General features: G+C 50.0%; 3 protein-coding genes across 3 annotated transcripts; all 3 read right to left on the reverse strand.

The window, feature by feature from the left end:
• Window positions 1–1,938: 1,938 nt before the first annotated feature.
• LOC122179654 (ovocleidin-116-like) lies at window positions 1,939–5,140 on the reverse strand. The gene is made up of 4 exons (XM_042870593.1): window positions 5,062–5,140; window positions 4,181–4,228; window positions 3,964–4,056; window positions 1,939–3,885 (listed from the first exon to the last, which is right to left on the reverse strand). Exons 1-4 carry the CDS (start codon window positions 5,119–5,121, stop codon window positions 1,939–1,941), a joined length of 2,148 nt encoding a protein of 715 aa, XP_042726527.1. The 5' UTR covers window positions 5,122–5,140.
• A 790-nt stretch (window positions 5,141–5,930) lies between these two features.
• LOC122179513 (integrin binding sialoprotein) lies at window positions 5,931–7,141 on the reverse strand. The gene is made up of 5 exons (XM_042870377.1): window positions 7,037–7,141; window positions 6,894–6,959; window positions 6,710–6,766; window positions 6,511–6,600; window positions 5,931–6,434 (listed from the first exon to the last, which is right to left on the reverse strand). The coding sequence occupies exons 1-5, from the start codon at window positions 7,139–7,141 to the stop codon at window positions 5,931–5,933; spliced, it is 822 nt and encodes a 273-aa protein (XP_042726311.1).
• A 2,194-nt stretch (window positions 7,142–9,335) lies between these two features.
• DMP1 (dentin matrix acidic phosphoprotein 1) lies at window positions 9,336–11,534 on the reverse strand. Its single transcript, XM_042871850.1, has 3 exons — window positions 11,331–11,534; window positions 11,179–11,214; window positions 9,336–10,748 (listed from the first exon to the last, which is right to left on the reverse strand). The coding sequence occupies exons 1-3, from the start codon at window positions 11,382–11,384 to the stop codon at window positions 9,534–9,536; spliced, it is 1,305 nt and encodes a 434-aa protein (XP_042727784.1). The 5' UTR covers window positions 11,385–11,534; the 3' UTR covers window positions 9,336–9,533.
• Between the last annotated feature and the right edge of the window lie 9,347 nt (window positions 11,535–20,881).

A 20,881-nucleotide genomic window follows, 5' to 3' on the forward strand; every position in this document is an offset into this window, starting at 1 on the left:
TTCCAAATAGAACCCAAAGCACAAGAATGGGGCTATTTTGAGCTACGGGCTGTGCATTTCAAAACAGCGCAACGGGTTTGGTCTGTAACACTGAAGAAGGGCAGACGTCTCTCTGCCTTCCTGTTTAGGGCAGCGGTCTGGGACGGGCTGCCACAACCTATAATGACAGCTGGCCTGCTGCTCCTTTCTCCCCGTCTATAAATGCAATTCTCCAAAGAGTAAACATATGCCACAACATGCGCGTGCTTGTGAGCTTCAGCTGGACACAACAAACCCCGTTCTGATCTCAGGTAGTTGTAAAACCCACGTACAAACACTGCTCCCCACAGCCCTCACATATACGTGTCTGCATGCACAGCAATGTGGGATGTTCCTGCAAGATTCTAGAAATCAGCCCACAGAGCTGAAAAAAACATCCACCACTTCCTACCTTGTTCCTCAAAGGTGCTACAGACATTACAACTGAATCCTCTGATGTGCATTTCTCATGTCCAGGAACCTTCCTGGGAGGAGGTTTTTGGCGGAGATGATGCAAACCAATCCACAGTATGGGGAGAAAAGAGATGGCAAAAGTACTCCCAGATATGCCTGGCGTGATGGGAGGACTGGGGTGATGGGACACAGTGTGGTGGTGGGATGTGGGGTGGAACCAGGAGCAGTGGTGGTGGAACAGGGTGGGGGGACCTGAGTGTCAGTGGTGGTAGTGATGATAGGACCTGGAGTGTTGGTGGGAAGATCTGGGTAGTGAGACGCAGGTGCTGGTGGCGTTGGGATATGAGGTGAGTTCTTGAGTGCTGGTGGTGGGACCAGGGTGATGATGGAAAGATATGGAGTGGTAGCAGGACCAAAGTGATGGTGGGACATGGGTTGGAACTTTGGAGCAGTGGTGGTGGTGGTATATGAGGTAGAACATGGAGCAGTGGTGGTAGCACTATGGTGATAGTGATACAGCTGGGGTAGTGGAGGGAACCTGGGGTAGTAGTGGACCCACCCGCTGCTCGCTACTGCTTTGGTGGCCCCAGCATTGCAGATCTCCAGACTGGGCTTGCAAACAGGCTGATGGCCTGGGAAAAGGAACAGCTGCTGCCCTCCCGAAAAGCAGGGGAGGGGCTTCCTGGGGGCTAAATAGCTGTGGGGCAGGGAAGTCCTGGGGAGGTTTTGAGCTTTTCTTGGTGCAGCTGTGTGTGTTGCCTTGGGAAGGAGTGACACCTGACAAAACTGGATGTTTTATCTGCTGGGGCTGCAGCCAAAAATCAGCGCACATGATGAGGAAGGTGCTGAGATGCTGAACATGAGCGGCAGACACGATGGTTTCTGCGGAGTACTGCAGCGTGGATGTTGGGCTTCCTTCCTGCATGGGGAGTGACAAGAAACCCTACAGTACTGCCTCAAACGCCACCTGGTGACAGCTCCCAACCCAGGGACACCACTGGGACCAGCGATGGAACGCGTCACAGCTCCATAAACCAGGGCTTCCCCCAGCATCTACAGTCCCACTGAGCCAGCGAGCACATTGTGCCAATGGCAGTCATACTCTGCTGGAATGCCCCAGTAAGCAGCCTTTCCTCGGGAAACTTGGAAGGGTTGGAAGGGTTCCTTCCAACTCAAACAGTTCTATGATTCTATGAAACACGCAGCTCAGCTCTGTGCTTTAACCCCGTTCCTAGGTGGTGTGTAGGCTGAGGAGCGCTCGCCCACCAAAACGTTTGCCCACTAGATGGTGCCCAACGCTCGCTAGTGGCCATAGCCAGCATGGGGACAAGCTTGGGCTGGGGACGGAATTAGACAAATGGCAGCCATAGTGACAGAAATGCCTTTATTTCTTCAGAAGCACGATGAGGTTGGAGGGCTTTTCTCCCCACGGTTTTCCTTGGATACAATGCTATCCTACACCGCCGAGAGGGTGCTGCATCACCCTGACACTTTTGAGGGCACTCCTCAGAAGGATCCCCGGCCATGGGGATACCCTCTGACCCCGTCATCCTCTTCAGCGCTGTCGCTGTGGCTGCCCCACTGCCCCTCATAAGACTGGCTGCTGTCGGCGCTCCAGGGGTCAGCGTGGGCTGCGTGGGGCTGCAGGGGGCTGCCCACCCCACTGAGGCCATACAGCGCCCGCTCATGCAGGCGCAGCCGGTCGGCATGCCTCACCTGCTCCACCTGCCTGGAGTGCTCCAGCTCTGTCAGGCCCCCCATCCTTTGCCCTCCGTGCAGGTGGGCAAAGCCTCCTGTCACCTTGCTGCCCCTAGTGTTCTGGGCCTGGGGGTAGGCGCTGCCCCACACCCAGGGGTCCCTTGGCACATCTGGGGACTTTCCCATGGCATTTCTTTTGTCCCCATTATAGGCTCTGCTGGGAGCTGGCCTGGCCACCCCCAACACTCCAGGTGCTGGTGCTGCCCCTGGCCAAACCCTAGCCCGGTGCCCCTCTGGGGCCACAATTCCCCCCACGGTGTTGGGTGCTGGTGCCACCTCTGGCCTCGCTGCTTGTCCAAGCCTGGCTGACTCTGGTCGCATCCTGGCCCTGTGCCTCTCTGAGGTTACTGTTTTTCCCACCATGCTGGGTACTGGTACTACTTCTTGCTGAGCCCTGCTCCTGTGCCTCTCTGGGGCTGCTGTCTCCACTGTGCCAGGTGCTGATGCCACTTCTGGCAGGGTCCTGATCCCATGCCCCTCTGAGACCACCATTCCTCCCACCATACCAGGTGCTGGTGCCACCTCTTGTTGGGCCCTAGCCCTCTGTCTCTCTGGGCCTGCTGTCCCAACCTCCCTGCTCTCTCCTTGCCCTGCAGTGGCCCTCTGGCTCCCTTTCCCAAATGGTGTGCTGGCAGCAGTGCTGCAGTCCCCCGTAGTCAGCCCTGAGGAGGCTGTACCTCTGGCACCCTGAGTTGTCATGGTAGCAGGAAGGCTATACTTCCCCACTGGCCTCTGCCCGCTTCTCCCCTTCCCACTTTGGCCACCGACTGCCATGGTGACAGTGGCATCATCACCAGTTCTCTCCCGAGGGCTAGGGACCCCCAGATCTTGTCCACTGTGGATGGCAGTGGCACCATCCCCACTGTTTCCCACAGAAGGGTGGCCCCCAGGCCTGCTGGCGGCACTGTCCCCGTGATGCAGGGTGGCCATGGTGGCTGATTCCTCAGGGTATCCCTGAGGTATGGCCGTCACTGCCATAGGGATGACATTGGCCTCTCTGGTAGCACCAGTGCTGCCCACACTGCTGTCATTCTCACCCACTTGAATGTTGGCTCTTCCAATGAAAATCTTCACCTCATCTTCTGGAGAGATATGTGTTTCACCGTCCTGCCCCTGGGTGATGGTGACAGCGTCTACATCAGGGATGTATGCAAACTCATCTATGCCTTCCGCATCCACATGGACATCCTCCTTCTTGGTGACAGAAGTGATGGCAGAGTCTCCTGTCCCCATGGTGCCCGCTTGCCCTTGGTCGGGCGCAGTGGCATGGCTGCTGTCCTCACCCCAAACCCCTTCAGAATCGGTGGCCCTCTCCCTCCCTGCTGTCACAGCCCCATCCACCAGGACACCCAGTGTAACACCGTTACCACCAATGCCATCTCCATGAGGTCCACCAGGGCGGGTGCTTTGGGGGAGGCCATCTTCGCCATCGATGATCTCCCCCAGCAACATCGAACCCATGTCACCACTGCCTTCCACACTGGTCAAGGTGGGATACACACCATTGCTGTCACCAATACTGGGGCGCAGAGCACGGCCTTCCCCTTTGCTTGCTGGAGTGATGTGGCTGTGGGGCTTGGGGCTGTCTTTGTCCTCCGGCACATGGCTGCTTCCAGTACCTTGCCCCGGGGCCTCCCCATCCACCTTACCCAGCCAGCGGCCGTGGATTGTGCCCTGGTGGTCACCTTCTTCTTTCTGTGGGAGCATGGGGAGGGTGAGCACAGGGCAACAGGAACACCCCAGCATCCCATTCTGTGCCCCCATCCTGCTCACCTTGACCTGTGTCTGGTTTCTCCGCGTGAAGAAGGAGTACATGTACTTGAAAACATAGAAGCCGTGTTTGGTGTTGCAACCTTTCAGCAGTATCTTGGGTGAAAGAAAAAAAAATTATTTCCTTCCATCACTTACATGCCCAGCGTGTCTCCATCCCATCTCACTCAAGTCCTGCTTTTCTCCCTTTCCACACCCATTTTACTGGAATGTGATCTACCTGGTGCTGTCCAGGGCAGTCTCCTCTTGCCCTGGCTGGAGGTGGCACCTGCAGGCAGGAAAGTATCAGCATTAGATGAGTATTCAGTGGGGTGATAAATGAAGTAATCAATGGGGTATATAATGGAATATTCCAATAGGTTAACTGACATGTAAGTTAATAAAGTATTAGATGAGGTATTTGATGGGTAGTTAATAGGGTAGTTGATAGAGAAGCTATTGGGATATGTAACGGTTTACTTGATGGGTCAGTTAATAGGGTATTAGATGGGGTTTTCAATGGGGTAGTCAACAAGATATTTCATGGGGATAATTAAGGGAGTATTTGAGGGGGTAGTATATGGGGTATATGATAGGGTTATTGATTGGAGTATGGGTATTTGATGGAGTAGCCAATGGGATATTTGACAGGAGTGTTCAATGGGGTGTTGAGTAAGATAGTTAATGGGATATTGGATGGAATATTCCATGGGATGTTAGATGGGGTATTTGACTGAGCAGTTAATAAGGTAGCTGGAGTGTTGAATGAGATATTCTGTGGAGTATTAGATGGGATATTGAATGGGGTATTCAATGGGATATTTAATAAAGTAGTTAGTGGGATAATTAATGGGATGTTGGATGGCATATATGATGGGACAGTTAATGGGGTAGTTAATGGAGTATTTTACAGAATAGTTGATGGGGTATTAGATGGGACATTGGATGAGCTATCCAAAGGGATAGTTAATAGAGTAGTTAATGGGGTGTTGAATGGGGTAGTTAGGAGGGCAGTTAATGGGGTACAGGACAGAGTGGTTGATGGAGCAGTTAGCGGGACATTAGATGGGCTATTCAATGGGGCGTTGGAAGGGGCATTCCCGGAGGCAGTGCTATACTCACGGGCGTGGGCAGCACGGTGCCCAGCAGGCAGAGGCAGAGGCAGAAGAGGGCTGCGCGCATCCTGGCTGGCTCCTGGGGGCACAGCATGACCCGCTGTGAGGTGCAGCCCTGTGCTGCGGACTGAGGGCAGGGGGGAGGCAGGTTACCTGTGCTGCTTGGAGCCCAGTTCTGCAGGCGATGCTGGGGGCTCTGCACCCTGTGCTGAAATTTAAAGTTACCCAGCAATGCCCAGAGCCAATCAGCTCCAGCCCAGGGCCATTTGTCAAGGTCCGCGGGTGCCGGGGGGGAGTAATTTCCATCTAAAAATGTGCCTGTGGTGGCAGGCAGCTATCAAATGTTCCACCTGGCCGCACAAACAGAAAGCGTGATGTATAAATATCTGCCCCAGGGCCACAATTGCTTGATAATTAGTGCGGCACCCAGCCAGTCCTGCTGCTGTGGGGACAGGGCCATGGGAATGCTGGGGCTGACGTGGGGACCAGACCCTGACGTTGGCAGCCACCCCAGGGTCTTATTGGTGCATTTGTGGTTGCGGGTCTGGGCAGGGTGCAGTGTAGTGAGGTTATTGCCTGAGTATTGCCTTGCCTCTGCCATTGGATGCTGCATTTATCCCACTGTGCCCCAAACCACTTTTTTGGAGAGGACCACATTGAGGTGCTTTCCGCTGGCTGGTACAAGGCAATGTGCAAAGTTCACACCCCAAACAACCAAAACCCCATGGTTTGCAGGGATCCCCAGGGCGCACACAACATGTGGTCAGAAGCAAACCAAGCCTTGTGCACGAGCTTCACTTGTTGCTTTATTGCATTTCTGCGATACATGGATGACAATACTCAGGCCAGGGCGGTGTTGTGTGTTCCACCACTCACTCACTGGCTGTAGTAGTAATCCTGCCCATAGATGTCATAGCCATGCCCCTTGTAGTAGCCGTACTCATCCTCATAGGCACGGTAGCTGTCCCCACGTGCTGGCTCCTCCTGGTCCCCATAGCTGCTCTCAGTGGGACCTTCATCCCCGCGGGCTCCCACTGTCACTTCATACTCCCACTGCTCCCCAGCTGTTGTGGCCTCAGAGTGCTGCCCATCACCCAGTGTGGTCGCCTCATCCTGTGCAGTGGTGGCAGCAGTAGTGGTGGCTTCAGCTTCCTCCTCCTCCTCTTCTTCCTCTTCCTCCTCCTCCTCATCATCCTCCTCCTCCTCAGCCACTGCAGTGCTGTTCCCATGGGGTGCTTCTGCCGTGGTGTTGGTGCTGGTCCCATTGACACTGACATCCTGCTCCTCTACCTCTTCCTCCTCCTCCTCTTCCTCCTCTTCCTCATCACTGTCCTCATCGCCCGAGTCACCCCGTGTGCCCTTCTGGCCCCCTTTGCAGCCCTGCAGCACACAGGGACAGGGCAATAAATAACCCAGCATCAGCCACACCTCAGGGCTCTGAATTCAGAGAGCTTACCTGATGGGTGGATGCAGCATCACCTCCCAGCCCCCCATCACTGGGGGTCAGACCCTCACCTGCTCCCTGAGTACCTGCATGGGACGGTGCCTGTGGAGTGAGGAGGAAACACAACAAGAGGCTCACACTCATCCAAAAAGCTGGGGGATGGTTCAGATGCAAATCCCTGAGTTTCTGCATGCTGGAAGCCTATACTCACCCCCCCTTCCTCCTCCTCCTCTGAGCCGTCCCCCTCTTCCTCCGAGGAGTCACTGCCCTACGTGAAGGGAGAGTAGAGCCATTGCCATCAGTATCATGAGCATCACAGCCTCAGCCCAGCGGGGGCTTTTTGAGGCAATATCCCTGCACATGAGGCTGGGACCCACGGAACCCTATGGACCCACCTTGTAGCGATGCAGCGGCGGGTAGGCGTAGCGGTACAGGTAGTACCGGTGCCGGCTCTTCAGCACCTGCCAGGAGAGGAAGGGAGTCAGCCCCACAGCTTGGGGGGCCGCAATGCTCCAGCACCGTGGTGGCACAACCATACCGCATTCTCCTCTGAGTCGCCTGCCCGGGCTCTGCGCAGCCAGCTCCTCACCGAGAAGGCAGAGGCGGTGGCCAGCAGGCAGGCAAGCAGCAGCGCCGTCCTCATGGTGCCACTGGGCCAGCACTGATTTCTTGTGGCCGCTGCCCTGTGGGTTATAAGGCAGTTGCGGCCCCCCCTCCCCGCCACAGCCCGTCACCGCCCTGCACTGGCTCTGCCCGCCCAGAAAACCCCCAAATTTTGAAGTGCCCTGCTGCCAGAAGGGATGCACCACAGCACTTAATTGAGGGTCTGGCCAGGGCTGGAGGGTATAATAATGTGCTGGGCCTTGGTTAAAATAAATATTGGGAAATCTGGTTTGGGGATTGTTTTCTTTTTCTTTTTCTTTTTTTTTCTTCTTTTTTTTTTGCCACCTCCCTTTTTGGGAAATTCTGCCACTGTAAAGCAACCCCCCCCAAAAAAAAGAAAGAGTGACCTCACCACAGTCCCTTGGGTGAAAACATCGATGGAGAACAGGCTGAGAATGCAAGCAGAGGAGACTGCCTGGAGACATCTCTTTCTGCAACATGAGGAAGAGACCACATGGTCCCAACCTCCCATGGGGTGACACGGGCTGGGGATGCGCTGCTTCCCATCAGTGCAGGTCAGACCACGCTGATTTCTGTCCTTGCCTTCATCCCAACGTGGTCTTGGATGTTTTGGGGAACAGCTCATGCCGTTCCCACATCTGAGTGGGGCAGAGAAGTCCCCGTGGCCACCCAGAGGTCCAGTGGCCCTGGTGCCCCCAGTGACCACCCTGTTCCCATCCCCAAAGGCGCAGCTGCCCATGGTGTCCCTGCAGTCATAATTACAGGGGACGCACAGGGCTGGCCACAGCTTTCAGCCAACACTGCCTCTGGCCAGGAAAAGCCACAAAAGAAATAAAAATAAAAGGAAATATCTTTAAAAAGCAGTGCGGTTTTCCAGTGCCAGCACTGCACTCGCTGCTAAAGAGGTGAAAAATGTGGAGCTAGATGGGCAAAATGGGGATGGGCATCAACAATGGCGATGGAGATGGAGACAAGCACAGCTTGCTGAGTTTGGAGTCTAAATTTAATTGGAGAGTGCTGCCAGGGGTGATTTTTAATGTAATTAGAGGGACACTGGTTTAAAAAAGGAACTTTGACTCTAAAAGCACTGATTTCACCCAAGATCCCTAAAAAAAGCCGGGGCATAATGACCGCATACCCACTGCCTATTTTAGCTGGCAAGGCAGAGCACGGTCTGGCACCAACCAGCCCCATGTCCCTGTGGTGCCACACGTGGGGCTCGGCCCCACAGAGCGCAACCCAACACCTACAGGCTCCACAATGGGCTCATTAGGGCAGGTGATGACGAACGCAGGGCCCCCCAGGAGAAGGAGGAGGAGGAAGGTGAGGGCAGCCTGTGCTCTGTCCCATGGAGCCATGTCCCATCCCGGTGCTACCCAGCACGTTGCAGTGCGCGGTGGGTATTTTTGCAGCATGGTGAGGCGGTGCCACCTCCCTGCAGCTATGCTGGCAGGAAACCTCAGCACCAAAAATAAGCACAGCAAACACAGGCAGGAGCGCACGGTGCTTGGCTAAATGCATCAGGCCGTAGGTATGAGCATCTGACCTGGCTCTTTGCATCAATTCAATCTGTGTTTTATGCCATTTCCCACGTTACGTGGCAGGAAGACAGGTGAAGGGAATTAACGCTATGTGTAGTGCTGCAGTAGTTCCGGATCCAGCAGCAATACGGAGCTGCAAGGCATGGACAAGGAGCTGAGTATGTCAGGAAAGTGTTTTTACTAAGAGGGGTTTGGAAGTTCATGCACCGCAATGGACTTCGTGTGCTGTAAATAGACTTGGTGTATTGCAGGGGCTATGCTGTGCTGCAGCAGATCCCACACACAGGAGAAACGTGGGTCAGCACCGGCTCTCAGCTGGCAGAAGGCTGGTGCTGGCACAGCTCTGCTCCAGATTCAGCTCTGATACACAGAAACCTGATCCCAGACAAAGAGTCAAAGCAGTGCCTCTATCCAGCTACGCACTGAAACCACTGTTCATGTCCCCTCTGCCCAGCCATGACCCCGAGTCGCAGAGAGAAGCAGCAGCAGAGCTGCAGCACTGGGGTCTGATGGTTTTAATGTGAATCAAGGACATACACAGGATACATTTCAGCATGGAGAGATAAGTGCCGTGGACACAAAGAGGTTACAATCGAAGGCTTTCTGTACATTTCTTACAAAATATTACATACGCCCCCCCCCCCCCCCCAGTGTGGTATGATGTGCACCGGCATGATGCTGTGTGTTGCTCCCAGCAACAAGGGCAAGGGGAGAGTGTTGGGATGCCCCCACCTGCAGGTCAGGACTCGGGATTCCCCACAGCTAGCCCCACCACTCAACTGCCCACATGGCCAGCCCTCACCCTGTCTGTTTGCAGAAGCAGAGGCTGACCCAACTCCACCACCACAAACAAATGATGCAGCAGTGCCATCAGTACCCATCCTGGCAGTCATCATCATCGAGCTCGGCAGCCTGCTTCCTGTGGTAGGCACCCGGCCGCCGCCTGCGGTTCTTCAGGCTGCGCAGTGAGCTGGCATCCCCACGGCTGGTAGCCTCTTGGGAATGCTCCTCCTCCTCCTCATCATCATCATCCTCCTCCTCCTCCGGGGAAGCACTGTTGGTGCTCTCTGTGGATGTGCTCTCTTCACTCACTGTCTTGTCCTCCTCACCCTCACTGTCCTCCTGGCTGCCCTCTGGGGATGAGCTCTGGCTCTCAGTTGACGCACTTGGAGCATCCTCGTCAGGCTTGGAGACATCTTCCTCTGTCTCCAAGCTGTCCTCTTTGGACCTGCTCTGTTCCTCCTCAGTGTCAAGGTCAGACATTGTACTTTTGTTCTCTGCAGACACCTGCTCCTCCCTGCTGCTGCGTCCTTCGGGTGTGCTCACCACCTCCTCTGAACCGTCCTCTGCAGACTCCTCATCTGATGCCTCCTGTGATGGGCTGTCCCCATCCTCCTGTGATGGGCTGTCCCCATCCTCTTGGGACGGACTGTCCTCATCTTCTCTGGATGGACTGTCCCCATCCTCCTGGGATGGACTGTCTCCATCCTCCCTGGACCTGCTGGCCTTGCTGTTCTCCTGTGAGTGACTCTTCTCCTCACTGTCTTCCACAGAGTTGGTGTCCTCAATCTCTGGGGATTGGCTGTCTTTGTCCTCCCAGGGGCTGCCAGAGTTTCCTTGGCTGCGATGCCTGCCACCCAGGCTTTCGAAGACTGAGGGGTCATCACCCTGCATGCCTTCACTGCCCAACCCAATGCTCTCCGCATCATCCTCTTGGCTGCTGCTGCTGCCTCCTCCCCACCTGTAGCCGCCATGGTATCGGATGTGGCGGCGAGGGGCCATTGCACTCTCACTGCTGCTGCTGCTGCTACTGTCACCATGTCCTCCAGTGTCCCCAGTGCCGTAAGCAGGCCCTTCACCCTCTTCCTTATCCTCATCAAAGGTGTCATCCCCGCTGTCATCCTCCTCATCCCCAGGCCAGGCAGGCAACCCGTTGTGCTCAGCAAGGTCTCGCTCCACATGGTTCCCAATGGCCACGTCCGCATCACCGGTGTCCCATGGCCCTACGCCGGCACGGAGGCGTCCATGGTCTTCATCACCCAGGAGAGGACCCAGTGCATTTACCACATCCCCTGGTGCTGCATCCTGTGGGCAACACAGCATGTTGGGTGCCCAAGCATCACCGCATCCCTGCTGCTCCCAACCACAGCCCCATAGCGCTTCCCAGCTCACCCCTTGGGCTTGGATGATGGGAGTACAAGGCAGAGGGACGGCCCTCCTTAGCCATGGGCAGGCATGACTTTGGTCTTTAACAACTTGTCATCTCGTACAGATACAAGTATATGGAGGCTTTGAGCTCAGGGAAGCCCAGGCCACAGCAGTTTGGAGCACAGAAACTCCTATTTTTTATCAGTATGAGCACAGCATGGCATATCAGGTTAGCAGAAATGGCATGAACTGAAGCCCCTCCAGTTCTAATGGCCTAAAGCAGTGGGCAAAGCTCCCAGACCCACAGCACTGCTCCCCATCGACACCTCATAAAGAACAGCCTACATCCATGGGCACACCACCTTACCTCAGGCTCTTGGGACACGGAGAGATGGCCAGGCACCTACACACAAAGAGAAAACCTTGGGTCAGTTTGGGGCAGAGCCAGCATGTCTGAGAGGAGAGCCAACTGGATTCGGAGCAGAATCAGCTGGTTTCAGGGCTGTGCTGGGTACTTACAGGGTGGGCGCGGGCTGCAGCCCACAGCAGCAACATCAGCAGCACAACCTTCATCCTGCAGCTGAGGTGTAGAAGCGTGTGGTGCTCGTGCTGCTGTCCCGGCACGGCTGCCTGGCATTTAACTGCTGCCCGGGGCCATGGACAGCCAATGGCACTGGGGCCAGGCACGGAGGTGTCAGCGGGAAACGGCCTCCCACGCTTCCTCCGGCGGGACGCCAGCCCCAAAAACAGCTGCTGGTGAGGGGGGGGGGGGGGGGGGGGGGGGGGGGCCCCCCCCCCCCCCCGGGTGTTGAGCAGCCAGCCCGGCCCTGTGTTTTCCTTGCTAAATTTACCCCCTCAGTGCACACTTCCAGGCGTGACGTGCAGGAAATGAGGCACCCACACTGGACCCCGGCCCTCAGATGTATAGTGTGGGGCAGGGGGAGGGAACAGCAATAGGCACAGGTCCTTATGGGCATACAGTGTGTGGATGTACCAGCGGATGGATACATCCAGCAGTCACTCCAAGGTCCCCTGCGGCAAAGGACTGGGACCAGGACCATGCCCATGTCCCTGGAGTGTTACGTGCATTTTCTGTATCACACCATTACACCCCTCCTCCGTCTCACCCTGCAGATGAGGTGGGATGTGTTTTCCTCTTGACCTGTGACCAAATTATACCCCTGGCCCCCGCCAGATGTGAGCATATATCACCAGCCTTATTTTAGGCGCCTCGAACAATTACCACCTGCTGTTGTTTGGCTCTTGGCATCTGGCCTGCATCTAACTCAACCCCTGAAGACCCAGCGCCAGTGAACACAAAAACAGGCAATGCACAGCCAAACCCCTGCAAAACAGAACACAGCTCAAAATTGGACTAAAATGCCCCAAATTCCAGGCATAGACTGCAGCACCTCTGTTCACCACCTTTCCCCAGGATAGAGATACCTGAAAGAGAGCCATGGTTGTCACTGAGCTCTGCCATCATCATGCTAACCTCCAGCTAAACGCATTGCTGTAGCTGGGCAGAAGCATGGCCATAGCGACATCCTCACACCCTAGTGGGAAGTAAGCAGAAGTGTGCCCACCTGCACACTGATGAGGTGTGGAGGTGATGGCCCTCTGCTCCCTCAAAAAATGGTGCAAATAGAATCATAGAACCATTAAGGTTGGAGAAGACCTCTTAGATCCTAAGTCCAACCACCAACCCATCCACCATGCCCACTGACCATGTCCCTCAGCACCACATCTCCACAGTTCTCAAACACCTCCAGAGACAGCAGCTCCACCATTTCCTTGAACCCTCAATCCTAAGCTTTGAGCGTCAGAGGGACAAAAGAAACATAAATACAGTGAATGAAAGGGCAGCTGGAAATGCTGCTCCCAACCTCTGAGCATCTTGACCACACGCACCAATCCAACCCCAGCCCCTGGGCTGGTGTTCATGTTTCTGTTCACGCCAGCTGTCTCACATCACCTCTGGGGACCATGGGGTCCAAGCATGGTGACGCTACATGCACTGTGTTTCGCTGGACAGAAATGGTCACCAAAAAGTGCTTTATGCGTAACACTGCACATTACACTGCTCCAAATGCCTCATTAATGCAAACACACACACACACCTCAACACCAAAGCACATCGTGACATCTCACATCTACTGAGTCAACATAGCTCAGAAACTTTCAGGTTACATCCGTATCTACCTGGTGCTGGCTGAACCACCCTTCCTGTTCTTGGTTTTGTTTTGCTTTTTTTTAATACATCTTTTTAAGAATTCACTCCACTTTGGCCAATATAGAGCATTAGTTGAGTCAGTCTGGCTGAGGGGCAAAAAATAGCCATCTCTCTGTCTGCACTTTAAAATAGCTCCTCCCCAACGGGAGTCAAATGTTCCCGGTTCAGGAGGGATGTTTATTTCTCTCCCTCTTTTTTAAACTTTTAATTTCAGCTTGCGTAGGCAATGTGGTCAAACACAACACAGCCCAGCACTGCGGCTCAGGGGCGACAGACTCAAGTCTCTAATACAGAGAGCACAGCACACCCCGGAGGACCAGCACTCGATTTAGCAGTCACATACAGGCAGCAGCAGCAGTGTCGGAGTCACTTCCCGCTCATCACCTCCATACCTTGCAAGTATGTGAGGACCTGAGTCCTGGCTGCTGTTCTTTCTCATCTCCCGTCAGGAAAATCATGTTACAAACACAGCTGAAACAGGTTTATTCAAAAGTGATAATGAAAAAAAGAAAAAAGAGAAGCAATGCACAACAGCAAAGAGATGATTGGTTTTGACAAACAGAGTTCCCCCTTGGGCTGGCTTTGTGCTATGCAAATAGGGCACAGATCAGTACTGCAAGGAGGGATGAACCCAAGGAATCCTTGTGGCCACAGCCAGGAATTCCTACAGTTATTTTAATAAAGAGCAAGAAGGGGGGAGTAGGACACTGGGATTAGATGAACCATGAAAGCACCTTGTGTGTATGGCTCTACCTTAGTTGTAGAAATGTAGATGATGAAGTAAGTAGACTTAAAAACCCTCTTCTTCTTCTTCTTCTTTTTTTTTCTAATCTTATTCTGCATGTGCTTGTTTTCATTTTCTTTTTAATGAGATGCCACATTTTGTTGATGTTTTTCCCCTCACTAAATTCTTAGGAAATAGCTCAGCTAGAAAACACTCATTGTCAGCTCATACGTATTTATTGTCACGCTCTCATTGAGTGTGAGTGTAGACAGGGCATAGGAGAGTGCCATCTCTCATTAAGAAGTGTAAGTTTTAAATTTCAGAAAGCCATACGAACACTTACTTACTCAGACTGTAAGAATTCCAGTCTGAGTTCTGGACGCCCTCAGGAGGCATTTGAGTTTTCATTCCTTGGGGGTAAAATGGACAGATGGAATCAAATACTCATTTAAGTTGGTACAGAGGACAAAATTTAACCCCTCATATAAACCAGCATTATACAGTCCCTATAATTACCACTGCAATTATGCTCATAGCTCCATCAGCACTGTCTGGTTGAACATAGACCCAAGCCCCTAGCAAGCCCTAGAGAAGGCACATCAGACTCCAAATGCTTTCACACCATTTTTTCCCTTCAGTAAATTTTTAAAAAAGAAAAAAAAAAAAAAAAAAGCATAGACACATAAGCAGATATTATGGATACAACCACTGGTGTATTTACACAATTTCTTTACGTATTCTAAAGACCACCTGAATTTCAAGGTGTTTGCATTATTCCTAATGCAGTGTAAAGCAAATCTGACAGAAAAGTCAGGTCTTTGACTTGCTTTATTTCAGAACCAGGGCCGGCACTGAGGTTATATTGCACTTGACATACAGGAAACCTGTGAATCCATCTTTTGCACCTGGTATGCAAATGGTGGCTCAACACCACTCCCTTGTGGGCACAGGTGTGAAGGTCTATGACTGCACTGAGCACACAGATGAGCACAGCTCCAATAACAACAAACCTGTCCATGCAGTTCCTCCTACCTGGCAATAAAACACAAGACAGTTGTTTTACTAACACAAGCTTCCCCCAGCTCATCCTCCTCTTACTTTGCTGATGTTCATTTACCAAGTGTTCAGTCCCAAGTCTACAGACATCAGAAAGCATCTTGCCACTGACCTGGCTCCTGGGCACACAGGCAACAAGCACAGCCCTGAAATGCAAACTGAAGCCAAGGCAGCAATGCAAACTATGGGGACTGCTGGCATAACACAGGTATGCAATGAGGTCTTGACCTTCTACTGCCAAACCACCATAAATACTGCCACACACCTTGCCAGCTGTCACCTCCCCATCAGACACACTAGCATCCAATCCATTGTCCCACGTCAAATACAAGTGGGGATAAGATATAATTATTTGGTTTCCAAGTGATATCATCTAATGAGTCACAACAGTAATTTTGAGGTTGCAGTCTTCCAGGGAAGCAGCCACTTAGCTTCTTTCCCCCCCTATATTTAACCCTGACAAGTACAGCACCTCTTCTTGGGCCTGGATCCATCCATCCACAAACAAAAGCATTCCCTACAATGACCCCTCTGGCACAGCAGGGCTTGCTATACACATTCCCAGTAAAACCAGTCAGATATTGCAAAGAGAGATGTTTGTGGCATACCATAAAGCTTTGAATAAATAAGAAGGATCATCTTTTTTTAAATGCACAACAAAAGGAAAAAACATAAGCTCTGAAAGCTCACCTCTCCCTTCAGACGCTGACTAGCCGACAGGACAGCAGAATTTCAACTCCAATAGGCATCAATCAGTTTCCAGGCAGAGAAGCAGAGATAAAAGAAAAAGGGATTTATAGAGTTTCTCATGGTATTTTGTCAAAGTTTTATTTTCTGCTTGGACTACAGAAACAGGGCTTGGCAGTGATATTGTTCCTTTTTTTTCACTTGTTTGGATTTATTACCAATAAACTCTGTAGTTGGCCATACAGAAGTTAAGTTTTTGTACAGTGTAGGAGTGGATCCAGCTGCATCTAGGTCCTTACCTTTGTGGTTCTGGGGTTAAGAGAGCAATAAGGTCCCCTCACGACACAAAGGTAGGGCCTCCTGTACAAAGATACTGAATCTTTGTGCAGTAAATAATCAAGTGCATCCAGCCATCTCCAAACTTGTTAGACCACCGTGTTGCATTATACCAATAAACATACTCCTGCTTCTCTTGCAAGTGAGGTGCACAGTATAGTTGTTTCCATACATAGCAGTACAACTTGCAGATTTTCACACATACACCAACTCCCTCTGCTAGCATCATCACTATCTGAGAGATGGCACAGCCATGGCAACAGCACTAACACAGGTAACTCAGGAATTATGCAAGACTCCAAGACTGATTTTTTAAAAAAATTACTTATTTATTATTATTTTTTTTAATTTAGAGCTTTGCTTTTCTCTCTTTTTCTTTCTTTCCCTCCACAGACTTGCATGCGCATCGCACGGTATACTGAAATAGCTCTGCAAAACTTAGCAAGGACCAGCATGCTCCTTGCTTTACTTGCTTGCAGCCAGGCAATGTGACTGTCCCAGCTGATCTCTTGTTCAGCTCTTTTGGGGCCAGAGTGACAGAAACTATTGCACCCATTCCCTTTGGTACCCCTCCCCCTGAAAGGCTAAATACGCCCTTCCCACACTATTGCTGAGCCCCACTGGCCCAGAGCCTGCGAGCACTGAATGCTTTTTCTCATTCGATTAATTCAGCAGAATTTCACTAATTCATCCCCCAACCTCTGCACCTCATCCAGTGGATGCCCAGGACCGTGCATCATTTCGTTTTACTGAGATCCAGAGTCAGACCTTCCTCCTCAGAAGCTCACAAAAAACACGCTTTCTGAAAGATTCCATATTCAATGCCAAAATACACCACGAGAAAAATCTGCAAGGCTCACGGACTTCCAGTGCACCAGTGGCTAACCAAGTAGGAACACCTCCTCTACTGCTATGGTACTGTTTCTTATTAATTTCTTAGTTAAAACCTTAAATGTCTTTTATGTAATCCTCTATTTTTTTGTTGCTAGGTTGTTCGTGTTTTTTTTCCAACTGAATTTCTTAGAGTATCGTTTGCTTTAAGGATAAACAGTATGAGGCACTTATGCCTGGAGCAGTGTTTTGTGGAAGAGAAGGCACAGTGTAATTATTGTGTTGAAAAAGGTGACCTTTATTTTACCAATGAGACCATTATTTTCCTTCTGATTCCACAGAACAATAAAGCATTATACGATGACCAACAAAAAACATACAGTCGTCTACCATGAGAGGTTCATGGTGACCTGATTTCCCACAACACCTGCCACATCTCCTGCAGCATCAGTTCAGGAACCCCCTCCAACAGACAGGGATACAAAAGGCAAGGTACAGCCTTGACCCTTCCCATAGGCAAGAGCTGAGGCAGGAGATGTGGTTGGTCTTGAGGAACCTTTCACAAACGTGGTTGCAGAACAGGTAAAAACCTGCAACACGTACAGCATCTGCAAAGGAAATACAGATTCCAGGATGTGATAACAGACAAATTTTTTATCACCCTGCCTGTTTAACAGGTCTCATTTTGGAACTTCTCAAATTTAATCAAAATAGCTCTTTTTTGGCTTCAATTTGGCTTAAACTACATGGGGCAAGGGATGAGGGGGAGTATGGAAGAAAAACAGAACTTTAGGAAAAATAAAATCAAATGCCTTACTTTGTAGAAAGAGTATAATAGGTCTAACAATTTATATTACGTGAGAATTGTTTAAAAACCATTCCCAAGGTCTCTTGAAATAACGCTGTTTTTCCTATTACTGAACTGAGAAGCCGTAAAGGACATACAGCCGATGGCTTTTGCAGCTAAAGAACAGGTGGTGTCAAAGAGATTGATTCTTATCACTGGAGCAGAGTAAAAGAGTATAATTCTTCTCTTCTGAAATCTATTTTCTAGTTACATTCTCTTTGTTGACTCTGTTCAGATCCAACTCTGCCTTTGCCATATATATGCATACACATGAATTAGTTTATGGACATGTATGTGTGTACACACACACTCCTACAAGAACTTTTGAAACAGTCTGTGCTTTACCAGCTGCACTTGAAGAAAAATCAATCCTGTTACCACATCCTGATAACAGGAAGACTTTGTACAGTTCTTAGTTTCCATACTGCAATTCATGGCTTTCCCTTAGATATTTGTACACAACTATGAGTACTGTGATTATCATCTGCCTATGAGGTACACATATTTGAAGTATTTATCCGTGAGGATGTGGGCATCAGCATCTGCATTTCCTGCTGAAATAGACTGTATCATTTTACCAAGGTATTTCAGGGTACGTGAGCAAAAGCTCAGTTCTGAAGCCTCTGTTGTTTAAATGATTATGAAAAAAGTTGCAGTGTCTTTTCATGTTTGACTCAAAAAACTCATCATCTGAGTCCCATCCTCATGAGACAAGAATGTGTCCACTGTACACAATGAAATACTGAGTTCCAAAGCTGACTTGCCTTCTCATTCTCTTTCCCAAATCCTGGACAGCTGCCACGCTCATTAAGGGTGACAGAAAAGGCACCTCCATTTTTCTAGAATTAGGTCTAATGACAAAGGACTACACAGAATTTTCTCCCACTGCCAAAGCTGAAACTAGGTCAGTTTACATGCTTTTGTTTATCACAAGGCATTCATCACCTTCAGCTGCAACCTCTGCCAATTAATCATTTCTGGGTGGCATTTCATAAGCCTTGAAAACATGATGGCCACATTGGATTTGCTGTGCCAGTGGCTGACCAAAAATGCCCAATTAGAAACAAAACACAAAGGAAGCAGTAAAAGCTGCACTTTCCACCTCATCTATTCTTGCAGATGGTTTTCTCTCACTTCCCATTTAAGCTGCATACTTCATGCTGTGAGCAATGACAAACAGTGAGCCTTGGTGAAATTCCTGGTTGATGAAGGGGAACTGGTCTTAGCTATGAATGGGCAAGACTGGCAGGCCAGATATCATCACCTGAAGACCTCTAGACAAAAAAATTGTGTCATTGATCACATTACAAGTGACTGCTGCCACACTTGATAAGAGTGGTAGCCCCTGTGTAGTACTTTTGCCAGAGATAAGCTCATGAGTAATTTCTGGTCACCAATAGCGCATTGCTCACATGCTCACAATGACACCAGCAACTGCAGGAGCACTAAAAGTGAAATAAAGCCATAAACGAGCATCTCTGCAACCTGAGGTTTGAAGACATTATCAGAAGTCTAGGTAGAACTTGAACTGGTGGTTATAACTTTCAGGCTTCCCAACAGAAAAGATGCAACAACAAAAACTGGAGTTGCTTAATATGACTTAGTGCAGCCACATCCAATAGGGCTGAGTAACAGGAGCATCCTCAGGTCCATCTCCACACAGCAGCTCTGTGCTGTTCTCTGGAAAAAAACATCATTCCAGGGTTGTCTACCCAAAATAGTTGCCATTTGTCAGGACAATTTTTTTTTTTTTTTTTTCCTCCATTTTAAGCCGAGATGCATGCATCCTACAGGGGACTCACTGTAGGAGTAAGTGAGTCAAAGCTTCTGCCTCCTCCAGGTTTCAGGCAAATAAATTTCTTTCCTAGACTGGAGGAAAAATAAAAAAAATAAAAAAGTGGTGAAAGCCTAGTTAGCAATGCTTTCTCAGTATGCCAGGTGTTAAATTCCCCATTTCTCAGAGCAAGATACTGCTATGCAAGAAATCCATTCCATGTTTGTCTTTTGATCAAGCTTCCTTACAGATGTCATTGCAAAGCATGGTGACTGTGTTTCTTGAGGTGGGGGCGTGCTGCTTTCAGAATAGCTCCATCTGCAATACTGACAGTTCTGCTCGTCTGAAGTGACACAAAAGCTTTTTTTTAGAAACACAGTTCTGTGGGACAAATTTGGAAATGAAGGAAAGAACAAAGTGTCTTCACATTTAGATTTCAGGGTAGAAAAAAGAATAGCGTCACGATGCAAATCCTTGCATCATATGACAGATAATGCTGAGCTTTTTCCATGACCGTCATCTTAGTTACTGTGCATTACATTTGCACCTGAGCAGGCAGTAAGTCTGTAACAAGAATGACTTGTCTTTTCTAACATCAGAAGACTAAATGAGGAAGTGCAAAAAAATCCAACTGCCATAAACCATGACCTTTACAGTGAGAAGGGCAGCAGGCCTACAGGAAGAGTTCCCGGTGCTTTTCTCTCCCTAAGCTCAAACTTCACATTCCTTGCCTCTGGCTCCAGTAAGCCACCTCAAATCCTTCACCCAAATTGCTTGTACAAAATAAAACTGTTCTCTTGGGCTCCAGCAAAAGGTCCTGGCATATTTCACAGTCATTCCCTGGCACTTCACTGAAAATGAAGTGATGCCAAGAGAAACATTCCTCTCAACCTTGGAGGATGGAAGGGCTACAGTCCATTGTACAAAGATTTTTTCTCCCTTTGTTGAGGCAGCTGCTATGGTTATTGACTTTGCAGCTTTTATGACAGTAATCCCAGCTTCCCCCACCGCTCCCTCTTCTTTATGAGCACAGCCAGCATTGAAAAATATTTTTTTACTGTGGCTTTTGAAGTAGTCTGGTAGTTTCCATCCACCTATTGCAAACAGCTCCCAGCATAATGGAACTGGTAGCATAAGACAAGAAATTACCTATTTCAGCAGTGAGCACCAATATGAGGCACAATCAGTGCTCTAAAAATCAGTGTGAGGAGATGCTTCTTGCTCAGAAACAAATCTTTCTGCCCTCTGAGAAAAAGTCAAGCAACATGATTAACAAGGGCAATACTTGCACAATCATAGTCCAAGAAGGAGTTTAACTCTTAAAGATGCTGCTTACTGTTTAGGGCAGATTAACCTGTATTTGGGTAGTTTATAACTGCTGGCAACCCCTTTGGACTACTGTAACACGAAAAAAGATACCTGAATAGGCTGCATTCTTACACTCAATTCAAGATTGTCAAGACTTCTCCAGTAAATAAAAAGTAATGGTTCTCATGGGCCACTGCAGGTTGGTGATAGGAAAAAAAACACATCAAATTTCTATTTTGTTATTTATTATATTATTTGTTATTCTATTTTGTAT

Source organism: Lagopus leucura, unplaced genomic scaffold (genome assembly GCF_019238085.1).
Source record: "Lagopus leucura isolate 7727_CA_CO unplaced genomic scaffold, USGS_WTPT01 Super-Scaffold_100004, whole genome shotgun sequence".
NCBI classification, from domain to species: domain Eukaryota; kingdom Metazoa; phylum Chordata; class Aves; order Galliformes; family Phasianidae; genus Lagopus; species Lagopus leucura.